The 14701-nt window shown below is 43.6% G+C and overlaps 1 protein-coding gene across 15 annotated transcripts in view; it reads left to right on the top strand.

Moving 5' to 3' along the window:
* CACNA1D (calcium voltage-gated channel subunit alpha1 D) overlaps window positions 1-14701 on the top strand; it is a 361717-nt gene that overhangs the window by 21292 nt on the left and 325724 nt on the right. For all 15 annotated transcript variants that reach the window (XM_073574161.1, XM_073574160.1, XM_073574162.1 and 12 more), the window contains exons 2-3: window positions 10160-10481; window positions 11417-11522. In XM_073574161.1, coding sequence (XP_073430262.1) covers window positions 10160-10481; window positions 11417-11522 — 428 coding nt within the window. The remainder of the gene's footprint in view (window positions 1-10159; window positions 10482-11416; window positions 11523-14701) is intronic.

Here is a 14701-nt window from a genome sequence, read left to right as displayed (position 1 = left end):
AGAAGAACAGCAGCGTTTACACCAGGTAGAAAAATTACATATTAATGCCAAGTGACAGGGACTCTTTAAAGTGATATGCATGTACTTAGTCTGTGAGTTCTATCTATCTGTGACAGGGCCACTGGCACAGTTTACGAGAGGAGCTATGTGTCACTGCGCATGTTGGCTTCAGTGGTATGAAACCAGGATATTTTTCCTCCAGCACACTAAGTGTTGGGATGGTTAAAGTACGCTGCATACATGGGCTAGTTTTATTATAGCGCTCATAGAGTGGGCGGGAGAGTGCTCACCATATCTCTTCCTGCAGCCAACATCGGCAGGTGTACTAGCAGGGCCTGCGGTGATGTCACAATCATGTGATCATCACATGGTCCTGGTTAAATTCCTGGACATGTGAGACAGTATGGGTGGTGTTTTGGGAGTGGAAGTACTCCCACGTAGCTCCAAGGAGGAGCAGCTAAGCGTGGCAACCCCTCACACTATCTATTATCTATTTATTATGTCTCTCCCTCTCTATTATCTATCTAATATCTACAGTTATGCTCAAAAGTTTACATGCCCCGGCAGAATTTTTGTTTTCTTGGCCTTTTTTTTCAGAGAATATGAATGATAACACCAAAACTTTTTCTCCACTCATGGTTAGTGGTTGGCTGAAGCCATTTATTGTCAAACTACTGTGTTTTCACTTTTTAAATCATAATGACAATCCAAATGATCCTGATCAAAAGTTCACATACCCAAAATTGAACCTTTTGTCCACAACCATAAACGTTACATTTGGAGAGAGTTCAACAAGGCCTATGATGAAAGGAACACCATTCCTACTGTAAAGCACGGAGGTGGATCGCTGATGTTTTGGGGATGTTTGAGCTACAAAGGCACAGGAAACTTGGTCAGAATTGAAGAAAAGATGAATGCAGCACGTTATCAGCAAATACTGGAGGCAAATTTGCAATCATAAGCCCGAAAGCTGCGCATAGGATGTACTTGAACGTTCCAGCATGACAACGATCCAAAACAAAGGGCCAAGTCAACCTGTCACTGGCTACAGCAGGGCAAAGTGAAGGTTCTGGAGTGGCCATCTCAGTCTCCTGACCTCAATATCATTGAGCCACTCTGGGGAGATCTCAAGAGCACAGTTCATGCTAGACATCCCAGGAATTTACAGGAACTGGAGGCTTTTTGCCAAGAAGATTGGGCAGCTTTATCATCTGTGAAAATAAAGAACCTCATCCACAACTACCACAAAAGACTTCAAGCTGTCATTGATGTTAGAGGGGACAATACATGGTATTAAGAAATGGGGTATGTGAACTTTTGATCAGGGTCATTTGGATGTTTTGGGCTGTCCTTATGATTTAAAAAGAGAAAACACAGTAAATTGACAATAAATGGCTTCACCCAACCACTAACCAAAGGTGGAAAAAAGTTTTGGTGTTATCATTCATATTATCTGGAAAAAAGGCAAAGAAAGCAAAAATTGTGCCGGGGTATTTAAACTTTTGAGCACAACTGTATGTATTATCTATCTCTGCATCCATCGTTGTTTTATGCTTGTACCCTGCTCTGTTGTGAACAGTGAGGCTTCGCAGTAATCCATGTACGCTCTTTTTATCCTTCCCTCCGCTCGGTTTCTCGACTTCCCTTGTGATTATTGGCCATACCGGCGTGCCGCGTTCCCTCAGTAGTCATACAGTGGCGGTGCCTCCAGGGAGGTCTCTTAGTCTTGTAATGGAGGTCTTTTGTATGCCTTTACAATACTCTTCAGTCCTCTGTCTAGTGGGAGGTCCGCTCGGCCCGGGAGAGGGGTTAATTTTTATAAATATCATGGATCAATACGTGGCCTCGCTCTGCCCAGGAAGCGTCCTGTTATACATATGTTCCACATCGTGCGGCCTTTTAATGCTATTAACTATTTGAGCCCCAGACCGATGCCTCGTACGCCCTTACTCTGCCGTTCTGCATTTTGCGCGGCTTTTTCGCTACATATATTTGGATCGGTCATTTGCTTGTTGTTTAGTACAATTTAAGAGCTTGTATAAAGTTTCTTGTTGAGCTTTATTGGAACATTTCACACTGTAAACCCTCTATTTTTAACATATATGCAATTTTTTTTTTGTTTCTGCTTAAGGTGGAAAAATTACTTATATAATAATTTGCAATTCCAAAAAAAAATGTTCAAATAATACAAGGGAAGCCGTATTCAGGATCAGCACCTAAAGACAGTAACTAAAAGGAATTTGTTGTAGAAAATTAATCATGTTTTTATGTATTTTTCTATTTTTTATATCACTATCTTTTGTTAAAAAATAAATAAATCTTGCATATTAACCATAACCCCAAAAGCTCATATTAGACCGATATTTTCTGTTCTATACAAAAGACTTTTCTGCAGTCTCATTATCCTTACATATTCGATTACAATGACCTCTATTAATCTTTTCAGCCTGTTGGTTTCCCATTTCTGACCACAGCTTGGGTTTAGACTGTCCTACTGCTTGACGATTCTCCGCTTTCCCAGGCTATTGATGTGGCTTCTTGACCATCCCCTGCCAGGGCGCTCCACCAGTCAGCAGCTACTCGGTGGGCCCAGCCGTGTGTAATTCCAGATCCCTGTACAGGGGTTAAAAGTGGTTGTCCATTACTAGGACAACCCCTTCTCGATTTGAATGTTTGGCGCTGATAAAATGAAATAATTTCTACTCGCCTCCGGTGCCGGCGCCGTTCCCGGGGCTCACATGAGGTTAAGTCACGTGAGCCCGGCGCTCAATCAGCGCTGACGTCACTGTCCCCACCTTTGGACAAATCGAACATCAAGTGGAAGTCAGAGAACAGCTGCAGCCTTCATGTTGATGTTCAATACGTCCAAAGGGGGGACAGTGAAGCCGACACTGGGTGCAGTGGTCACGTGTCATAACAGCCGCACGAGAGCCCTGGGAACGCGAGTGCCAACACTGGTACGGGAGGTGAGAAGTGATTTTATTTTGTTGGTGCCAAACATTCAGATTGAGAAGGGGCTGTCCTAGTAATGGACAACTCCTTTAATCCCTGTACAGGGATCTGGAATTACACACGGTTGGGTCCACAGAGTAGCTGCTGACCGGTGTAGCGTTCTGCCATGTGGTTTCCTGTAAAGAACCGGAAGTTTGAGTCTAGTGTCAGAGTAGTCTAGAAAATAAAAGTGTGCAATATACATCTTTAAAGAAAACCCAGTAATTATTATATATAAAAGTTGAGTAAAGAGTCACACGACTTTGGTGGAGTAGCCGTTTTGGTAGTCCGTGGCCGCCAGCCAGCATCCTGCATACCTCCTCCTAACTGCCAACATCCTTAGCTCCTTCTGTAACTTGTAGGCCCAGAGTAATATTCTCATTGCAGCATGATGCATTAATGAAGGCCCTAGTAATCATAGATGTGTTACCTATCGTGTCTGTAATGATAATGAGCCTGCTGAAAAGTCTTCTGTACAGAACAGGAACAATGAGGATCCTGCGAGGATTCGCTCATCTCTACTACCTAGAAAAGACCATTGGTGCTGTGCTGTGGTTGTTACATTTTGCAATCCGAGCCGCTGTGGAACCTGTGTACCCCGCTGAGTTTTGATTTTTAAGACCAAATGAGCGATCAATGCAAAGAAAATGTTGCGTTAACCTCTTTAAAACCCTTGACAGCTTCTGATAAAAAAAACACGCAATCTTGGAATTGTATTTTTCCTCTGAAATATCAGAAAAGACTCAATGGTCCCCAGTGGGCAGAGGTCGCGCTGGAGGTCGCGCAGGCGACTGTCATCTACGAGTAAATGCAGAAAAGACCCCACGCGGGGAAACGTTTGGACATTTCACGGAAAGCGACATTTATAACACTAAACGTGTTTCATTTATTGGAAGAAGAAAAGCGGAGAAATGTACCCGAGCGTGAACTTGCTAGAGAGTGAGGCTCAGACTGCGGTTGGAGGCCTACCGGAGGTGTCAGAAGTAAAGTAGAAGAAAACGACTTGTGAGTTTCGTGAAGAAATTAAGTGATTCCCTCTCCTTGTTGCCTCCTGAAATGATAACTTACAGAATATCAAATATAACCGTTCTCCTAATATAATAACATTATTAGTATTATTTCTCTGTGACGGCAGCAGCTCTCCACTGATGAACCATCCTCACAGATGTTGCTTCCGAAAGGGTCCACCACCTTTGGGGGCAATTTTTTCTTCATTTAAATGCAAGTATTTAGGGCCAAAAATCTTCTTTGTAATTTGGTTCTATTACAAATGTAGCACAGGCTCAGTTTTTTTGCCTGCACATTCAGCATTGATGTTCATATGGTCATAACTCAGCAGAGAAGAGGTTAAAAAATTCTGCCAAATCGTCTCGAAACGTGCAGTACAACTACATCCTAATGGCACAAGAATCTGATGTGTATATGAATCAGAATCACAGGAGAGTTATCACAGAAAACAGCGTTCATTATTAAAGGGGGCACTTTTCTCTTAATTAAGTGTATGTATTTTTGGCCCCACCATAGCTTAACCCCCTTCTCCATACCCCTTGGCAATGGGTCTCCTTTTGAATGTACTTATGGCCCTGGGTGCATGTCACTGCTGTATCAATTGTCTTTTAAGAGTGATGTGGATAGATGAGTGCAATACTTGGCCATCGCCATCAGTCCTGTAGGGTCCTGTATGCCATGAATGGTCCCGTAGGCCATGAATAGGCCATGAATAGTCTTGTAGACCATTAATGGTTCCATAGGCAATGAATAGACCCATAGACAATGAGCAGTGTTGTGTATGCTGAACCCTGGTGCATGAGCAGGCCCAAAGACTCCTCTGTCACTTAAACCTTTATGTCCACAAAATCAATAGGATAGGAGATGACTTTTTGATCTTTGGAGGTCCAACCACTAGATAGGGGACAACTTGATTTTTTTTTAAGAATAACCTTTCAAGAAGATACCATTGTTATATAATAAGACTAGCTGAAGAGCCCGGCGCTACCCGGGCATAGTAACTAACTGTGGTTAGTTATAGCAAATTATAATTACAGTGGGGAAAAAAAGTATTTAGTCAGTCAGCAATAGTGCAAGTTCCACCACTTAAAAAGATGAGAGGCGTCTGTAATTTACATCATAGGTAGACCTCAACTATGGGAGACAAACTGAGAAAAAAAATCCAGAAAATCACATTGTCTGTTTTTTTTTTCATTTTATTTGCATATTATGGTGGAAAATAAGTATTTGGTCAGAAACAAAATTTCATCTCAATACTTTGTGATATATCCTTTGTTGGCAATGACAGAGGTCAAACGTTTTCTGTAAGTCTTCACAAGGTTGCCACACACTGTTGTTGGTATGTTGGCCCATTCCTCCATGCAGATCTCCTCTAGAGCAGTGATGTTTTTGGCTTTTCGCTTGGCAACACGGACTTTCAACTCCCTCCAAAGGTTTTCTATAGGGTTGAGATCTGGAGACTGGCTAGGCCACTCCAGGACCTTGAAATGCTTCTTACGAAGCCACTCCTTCGTTGCCCTGGCGGTGTGCTTTGGATCATTGTCATGTTGAAAGACCCAGCCACGTTTCATCTTCAATGCCCTTGCTGATGGAAGGAGGTTTGCACTCAAAATCTCACGATACATGGCCCCATTCATTCTTTCATGTACCCGGATCAGTCGTCCTGGCCCCTTTGCAGAGAAACAGCCCCAAAGCATGATGTTTCCACCACCATGCTTTACAGTAGGTATGGTGTTTGATGGATGCAACTCAGTATTCTTTTTCCTCCAAACACGACAAGTTGTGTTTCTACCAAACAGTTCCAGTTTGGTTTCATCAGACCATAGGACATTCTCCCAAAACTCCTCTGGATCATCCAAATGCTCTCTAGCAAACTTCAGACGGGCCCGGACATGTACAGGCTTAAGCAGTGGGACACGTCTGGCACTGCAGGATCTGAGTCCATGGTGGCGTAGTGTGTTACTTATGGTAGGCCTTGTTACATTGGTCCCAGCTCTCTGCAGTTCATTCACTAGGTCCCCCCACGTGGTTCTGGGATTTTTGCTCACCGTTCTTGTGATCATTCTGACCCCACGGGGTGGGATTTTGCGTGGAGCACCAGATCGAGGGAGATTATCAGTGGTCTTGTATGTCTTCCATTTTCTAATTATTGCTCCCACAGTTGATTTCTTCACTCCAAGCTGGTTGGCTATTGCAGATTCAGTCTTCCCAGCCTGGTGCAGGGCTACAATTTTGTTTCTGGAGTCCTTTGACAGCTCTTTGGTCTTCACCATAGTGGAGTTTGGAGTCAGACTGTTTGAGGGTGTGCACAGGTGTCTTTTTATACTGATAACAAGTTTAAACAGGTGCCATTACTACAGGTAATGAGTGGAGGAAAGAGGAGACTCTTAAAGAAGAAGTTACAGGTCTGTGAGAGCCAGAAATCTTGATTGCTTGTTTCTGACCAAATACTTATTTTCCACCATAATATGCAAATAAAATAAAAAAAAACAGACAATGTGATTTTCTGGATTTTTTTTCTCAGTTTGTCTCCCATAGTTGAGGTCTACCTATGATGTAAATTACAGACGCCTCTCATCTTTTTAAGTGGTGGAACTTGCACTATTGCTGACTGACTAAATACTTTTTTTCCCCACTGTATCCTCCATCCCATAGTCCCGTGCCCATATACCCATCATACATATCCACGATCCCATAGGCCCGTGTCCATATACCCATCATACATATCCTCCATCCCATAGTCCCGTGCCCATATACCCATCATACATATCCACGATCCCATTGTCCCGTGCCCATATACCCATCATACATATCCCTTTTTACAGAATGCTCCTTTGTTGGGTGAACCGATTTTTAAGCAGGCTTAAAAAAATAATCGTTCTCGGCAGCACGTCGTCCTGTGTAAACAGCACATGTGCTGCCGAGAACATTGTGTTCTATGCAGACAGCCGGATTGTGTTACCATGTACATGCATTGTAGTGCGGTCGGTATGTGTAAATGGGCCATTATATAACCGTCAAACTCCTTGCATGTAGCCGATCGGCGGTGGTTTAACGACCACTATCGGACAAAGTAAATTGGCCCTTTACTTTAATTACTCCCATGGTAGATATACATTAGTTCTACAGGTGAAGAAAGCCCATCTCACAACTGCTACCAGCTTAAGGTAACCACCGGATAAGTCAACAACCCATCTGTAGACGGCTGTTTCGGGAAACTGGTTAGCTATTGCCTAATTGGCCTTTGATGTTGGTCTGGGGGGTACTGCTTCTCCTGGGGTGCCCACCAGCTGACAACTCCCTTCAGATTGGCTCCTCTGTCATTTGGAGCAAAGAGTTAGAGCACAGAGACATAGTTTGAGGGCTGCTACCCAATAGGTGGCGCTAGAGAGACAGTTTTCTTTCATCTAGATGAGAGCTAATCTGCATATATTTTTTTCCCAGGAAACATTGCCTTGTCTAAGTCTCCACAACAAGAGTAGGAACCGCAGGTCCAGAGCCAATTACATATTATCAATGAGAAAACTTGCTTCTCAAGGAGAGCGAGCCTTCAGTTCCCACCCCAGAGGGCAACATGGCAGATGTCCTATTCGTCTGATATCTTGTGAGTGACGAGAGTTAGGGAATTCATGGTTATGCGAGAGGACTGATCCATTATGGATGACTTGTGGCCCACAGCCTGCCTTGTATATAGTCTCCTGAGCTAAGCACATGTGTACCAGAGGAGACACGGACCCAGATCTTTGATTTTCTGAGGAATTAAATATGAATCTTTCAGGAAATATTAAGAATATATCTCAGTATCATCTGATATATGTTGCAGGCTTTTGGTTTTCATTGGGGTTTCTCATAGGAATGTTTTATACTGATGGGTCTTTGATACCTTTGAAAAATGCAGAGTCTATGATCAACCCTTCGATCCCATGTGGACCTCTTTATTCTGTAGTACCCTAGTTCCCCCAACCTATAAAGGCTATGGTAGGATGTCATTGCTTTGTTCTGTGAAATCCTAGTTGAAAGCTGTGTTCCAGCTCTAGTTTTTTACCACCTGTGGATAAGTTGGGTTACCTCTGGTTCTATAAGATTATCTTGTTGGGACTAAGGTCGAGATCAGTTCTCTGTTGTATTTGCCAATGTGGATGCACAGCTGATTTCTCAGCAAACTGCGAAATTTCAGGTAAAAATATGTGGCATGGTAGACCTAGTGCCGTTTTTTTGGACTTCTATGTTAAGAATTTTTAGCATGGAATCTGCACTAAAAATCTGCAGCAAATTTGCTTCATCTGGACATTATAAAGCTGGGTTTACAAACTCAACCTTTTTAAGGAGTTCTAAAAAACTGTAATAAAATGGTCCCTGTTGCTTACCGTAATTCAAATGGTGGCAAATCCTAGTCACGTGTCAGGATGGACCGCAGTATGAAGAAACACAGCTCCCGAGACCTGTGTCTCAACTGACAGAGGAGCTGTATCGTAAGCACATGTTCCTCAGTGAGCTGAAGAGAAGAGCTGTGATATGACTGAAATAAATCTCCATAGTTGACTGTGCACAAAAGATTTTTTTTCCCCTTCCTCAGTCCTTGCATAGTCAGTCAGCCCGAGAAGATTTATTTGTTCTCCGGTATCAACCCGTCTTTGGCAGCTCACCGGTACTTGTGGTTATGATAGAGTTCCTTAGTCAGTTGAGACACAGATCTCGGGAGCCTTTTTTTCTCCAGACAGCAGCCTGTTCTCTTACATGACTAGAACGGGTTGACATGTGAATTACGTGACGGGCATTTTTGCTTTGAGAACCCCTTTAAACAAATGCTGATCGATTTATATGGCTGGTCAGGTTTTTAGAATGATTGTTAATATCACTATTCCGTGCACGTATAATATCACTGCTGCTAATAACGATAATTTTTAAGCCTGCTTAAAAATTATTGCACACAACTTACAAGTTTTTTTGCTTATTAAAAACCTATTTGCCACTTGGTCAGTCGAGGTAATTGTCAAAGGAGTGGCTTTTTACAAACACTTATCTATCGGCCCATATGATTGGGCCTTAAGGGTTGGCATTAAAAAGGAAACAAATAACTATCATGATGCTTACCTTTTATATTCTCTTTCCTTCCGTTTCAGTGTCCTCCTTAATGATGTGTCGTGCTTGGGATTCCACGTACTTTCGTAGTATTATTACATACTTGCCAGCTGTTGGCGGTGCTAACTCAAAAGGTCTTTGTGGCACTCAATACTTTCCACCATTCTAGGCCCCCTCCATGCTCCTTTTCCCTCAGCCGTGTGGTTTGACGCCAGGCCTTCCCTCTGATGACCGACCACCTCTACATTACACACAAGAAACGTGCCTCTCAAACATTTGGCAAATTTTCCATCAGTCCGAGAGGTCTTCCTTCTTCTAGAAGTCTCCTCAATATTTCATATAGGTCTTTAAGGACACATCTCTACTCTAACCAACATGTCACCATAGCAGATTACATTGTGTCCACTGCTCTCACGTGTGACATGCTGTCCTGTTGGATAAGACGCCATTACACGGGTCATTTTTGGGGCCATTTCATAGCTTTTAGCCGAGTTTTTCATGGACCTATTGACTTTAATAGTTGAGTTTGATCCGTCACTCACATCAAAACCGGACATGTCTCCTTTTTTTTTTTTGCGGACACCCTGTCCCCCAAAAAACACGGATATGTGATCAACCCCATAGACAATAACGGGTATTTGTTCTATCCATGCAACACATGGAAACAAAATAGATGTCCAAATGGGACCTAAATGGAAGCTAGAACTAGAATTAGACCGTATCATAAAAGATCTGAAATAATTCTATTTGCGTAGACTTTTTTTTTTTGCTTCAGCATTACCGATATTTATTGTTTTTCTCTGGGGGACTGATTTCAATGATAAAATATTCTATTTAGAGCTTACATACTACTGATTTCTGAAAGCATTTGGAAAAGTTGTCCGCCTTTCATACTTGATGATACCGGGAATTGATTGCATTTTCTGGCTATCTCTGTTGTGTACAGGAGGGTAAAGGCGCCCTTTAATAAAGCCAATCTGTGCTATACGTCCTGTGTGACTGGAATAATGAACACTCGGACGATTGATTTTCTGCATGATTGTCTATCGAAAATCCTAACATATCCTCTTGGTTACAGGGCCGAACTATGCAAGTAGCAAGCGACCTCCACTTGCTGTCGACGGGTCAAATCTCCAGTCCAAGAGTGCGGCGCCGTCCAAGCAGACCGTCCTATCTTGGCAAGCTGCGATCGATGCTGCCCGACAGGCCAAGGCTGCCCAGAATATGAGCACCACTGAGCCCCTGCCGGTTGGATCCCTGTCCCAGAAAAAACGGCAGCAGTATGCGAAGAGCAAAAAACAAGGTGGAAGCTCAACCAACAACAGACCAGCCCGTGCCCTTTTCTGCTTGTCTCTCAATAACCCAATCCGGAGAGCCTGTATCAGTATAGTAGAATGGAAGTATCCTTTATGGTGACATGTGCTTGTTGTAAAGGGATCCTTCAGTTATTTAAGGAAAAAAAAGTGAAAAAAAAAAATAATCAAAGTAAAAATAATAAACATCGATATATATTCACCTTCGAGCTTCCCCCGAGGATCCATCGCAGGCTGTTCTGAAGGTTCACGCTAGCTCAGGAAGTGGTGTCTGCTCAGTTGGGAAGTCCCAGCACTTCTGCAGTGTTCAGAAGTGAGTAGAAGAACGCGTCACATCACATGGTTATCCAATGACCCGATCTTCTAGTTACCTAACCGCTGCAGCCAATTACTGGCTACAGTGGTGCCGGAGCTTGCACCGCTTCCAGAGCTGATGGAGAGGAGACTGCGCTAGATCTTTGTGGGGGGGGGGAGTGAAAAGATGAGTATCAGTTTACCTTTAAGCCAAAAAAATAGTGTTGGACAGCCCATTTAAGGAAATTATCAGTGGTGGTTCACTTTTGGAAAAAATTTTGCTCTTATTTGCAGATCAAAATTATGTGTACTGTGTGGGTTGGACACCCACCAATCTGATACTGATGACCGATCGCATGGATAGGTCATCAATATCATAGAATTAGAGTTGGTGCGAAACGATTTGCGTCGCTGAGACCTCCTTCTACCTCCCGACAACCGCGGCTCTTCCTTTGATTAGCCGGCCTGGCGCACCGTCGCAACGTCGCTATTGTTGTAACACGTCGAGCCAGGCTGGCTTATCAAAAGAAAGGAGGAGGTGGTTCTCGGGGCTTTGGTCCAACGACATGGACGCTCAACCCGGTCCTGCAAATCAATTGGTACCAAGTCTAGTCAGTACTGTTGTATCCCTTTAACTTCATACAATGTGAAAATAAGTTTAGCAAACTGGACCCCCATTTTCTTTGGATTCCTTTAGCCGTGTTGTAACCTTAACCTTTTGTCTTCAGACCATTTGACATATTTATATTAGTGGCGATTTTTGCCAATTGTGTGGCCTTAGCTGTTTACATCCCATTTCCTGATGACGACTCCAACTCCACCAACCACAACCTGGTAAGACCTTCCGGTGTTTTTCTTCTCTTTTTTTTTTTCTTCCGTCTATTTTGTATATTACTAAATGTCAGTGGAAGATTGCGTCATGGAGGAAGCTGGATTTTTTTTTTTTTTTTTAGATTGTGGTTGAAAATATTGCAGATTTCCTGGCAAAATGGCACGAATCGCCTCCTGTCCATGTGCAGCTTGTTTGATGAGCGAGCCGGGCGGATGGGCACTTGTGAATTAGATTTGTGGAGGATGTTACGATCGCTGATAAACAGTCAGGCTCTGTGATGTCTCAAACGAACGTCCGTATGACGAGGAGCCGGATGCAAACAGTATATGGAGGGCGCTGTGTGTACAGTGATTAGATTAGCGCTGTCGTGTGGATCCTCGTCTGTGCTTTGTATGTTGTCGCACTCGATAGTATCAATGCTGATCATGAAAAAAGTGGAATTTCCATATATGTTAAGCTGGTCATATACATTATAGAGCATTTCTCTGAACCCTGCTCCCACACATGCCAGATCAGGCATCAGCTTATCTTCCCTGAATTAAAACGACTGGGCATGTTAAAATCCAACAGCCCAATCCTTTTTTTTTTTTTTCATGCCCTATAGACAATGTTGGGATTCCCCCATACAAATTAAACAGAATCCAGACTTCTGTATATAACAATCTGAGTATGGACTAAGATGCACGGACTGTCCCGAATTCGACAGGAGACCCGCGGCCAGTCCGTACTGAAAATTTGCTATGCATAAGTCTGAATTCGGCCTTAGGCTAGGTTCACATTTGCGGATGCCGAGCTGCGGAGGGCTGCGGACTTCCTCTGTGCAGCTCCGCCCACTGCCACACCTCCTCCATCAAGCTACACCTACTTCTGCATGCGGCCTGCGTACCCTATCTTTAACATTGGGTACGCAGGTCGTGCGGATGTATGCGGATGCCCCCGCATGCGTCGTTTTGACGATGCGGTGACCGCATCAAATGCCAACATTTTGCGTTCGACGCGGCTCGCCGCATCGTCAAAACGTCGCATGCGGAGGCATCCGCATACATCCGCACGACCTGCATACCCAATGTTAAAGATAGGGTACGCAGGCCGCATGCAGAAGTAGGCGGAGCTTGATGGAGGAGGTGTGGCAGTGGGCAGAGCTGCACAGAGGAAGTCCGCAGCTCGGCCATCTGCAAATGTGAACCTAGCCTTAGATGGACAGCTAGTCCTGCAGAACTTGTAAGGTTGGCCATAATTTTTGCAGGTTTTGTCATTTTTACGCGCCAGTCCCAAAATAATCTGGGGCTTGGTGAAGCCGCCCCCCCCCCGTCTAATTCATCAAAATCCAAGCCAGTAGTTTCTAGCGAGCTTGTCCATCCAGACTGGTTTGCAAAATGACAGTGTGAATGAATCGGGAGCCCAAAAACAAGTCCTGGCACAAATTGCTCCAAAAAATGTCAAAATGTCTTGCAGCAAAATTACTATGGAATTTAGACTTTTTTTTTTTAATCCGTGCCCTTTATTGAAGGTTTTGTGAAGGCTTTAAGGCAACTGAATGGAGGCGTGAAATGTCCAAAACTCATAATGGCATGCCAAGAAACGGTGTAAGGAGGAGGAAAGTGACCAATCTGTCTTGTATGAGTCACTAAATTTATCACACCGCGTGCACCCTATGGTGCATTTAGCAAAATTTGGTGTCCAGATTCAGGGGACAGAAGTGAAGGATATCGGAAAGGGACAGATTTATGCAGTAAGGATATGTTTTACTCTGGGGGAGGTGAAGTCCCCTATATACAGTGATGAAAATAAGTATTGGATACACTGCTGATTTTGAACGTTTTCCCACCTAGAAAGTATGGAGAGGTCTGTCATTTTTATCGTAAGTACACTTCACCTGTGAGAGACAGACTCTAAAAATAAAAATCCTGAAAATCACATTGTATGATTTTTACATAATTAGTTTGCATTTTATTGCATGAAATAAGTATTTGATACGATAGAAAAACAGAACTTAATATTTGGTACAGAAACCTTTGTTTGCAATTACAGAGGTCAGACGTTTCCTGTAGTTCTTCACCAAGTTTGCACACACTGCAGCAGGGATTTTGGCCCACTCCTCCATACTGATCTTCTCCACATCTTTCTGGTTTGGGGGCTGTCACTGGGCAACATTGAATTTCAGCTCCTTCCAAAGATTTTCTATTGGGTTCAGATCTAGGGACTGGCTAGGCCTCTGAAGGACCTTGAAATGCTTCTTACGAAGCCACTCCATAGTTGCCCTGGCTGTGTGGGCCATTGTTATGCTGGAAGACCCAGCCATGACCCATCTTCAATGCTCATACTGAGGGAAGGAGGTTGTTGGTCAAAATCTCATGATACATGACCCCATCCATCCTCCCTTCAATACGGTGCAGTGTCCTGTCACCTTTGCAGAAAAGCACCCCAAAGTATGTTATTTCCCCCACCATGCTTCACGGTTGGGACGGTGTTCTTGGGGTTGTACTTATCGTTCTTCTTCCTCCAAACACGGCAAGTGTAATTGATACCAAAAAGTTCTATTTTGGTCTCATCTGACCACATGACCTTCTCTCATGCCTCCTCTGGATCATCCAGATGGTTATTGGCAATCTTCAGACATGCCTGGACATGTTCTGGCGTGTGCAGGAGGACCTTGCGTGTCCTGCAGGATTTTAATCCATGATTGCATACTGTGTTACTAACAGTGATGTTTGAGACTGTGGTCCCAGCTCTCTTCAGGTCATTCACCAGGTCCTCCTGTGTAGTTATGGGCTGATTTCTTACCTTTCTCAGAATCATCCTTACCCTACGAGGTGAGATCTTGCATGGAGCCCCAAACCAAGGAAGACTGACAGTCATCTTGTGTTTCTTCCATTTTCTAATAATTGTGCCAACAGTTGTTTCCTTCTCGCAAAGCTGCTTGCCTATTGTCCTGTAGCCCATCCCAGCCTTGTTCAGGTCTGTAATGTTGTCCCTGGTGTCCTTAGTCAGCTCTTTGGACTTGGCCATGGTGGAGAGGTTGGAGTGTGATTGAGTGTGGGACAGGTGTCTTTTATACAGGTAACAAGTACAAACAGGTGCAATTAATACAGGTAATGAGTGCAGAGTAGGAGGCTTCTTAAAGAAAAACTAACAGGTCTGTGAGAGCCAGAATTCTTGCTGGTTGGTCGGTGATCAAATA

The sequence above is a fragment of the Dendrobates tinctorius genome, unplaced genomic scaffold, assembly GCF_039654945.1.
Source record: "Dendrobates tinctorius isolate UK_male_01 unplaced genomic scaffold, ASM3965494v1 ptg000038l, whole genome shotgun sequence".
Lineage (NCBI taxonomy): Eukaryota > Metazoa > Chordata > Amphibia > Anura > Dendrobatidae > Dendrobates > Dendrobates tinctorius.
Note: the sequence above shows the minus strand (reverse complement) of the source record. Positions and strands in the feature narration are given on the sequence as shown.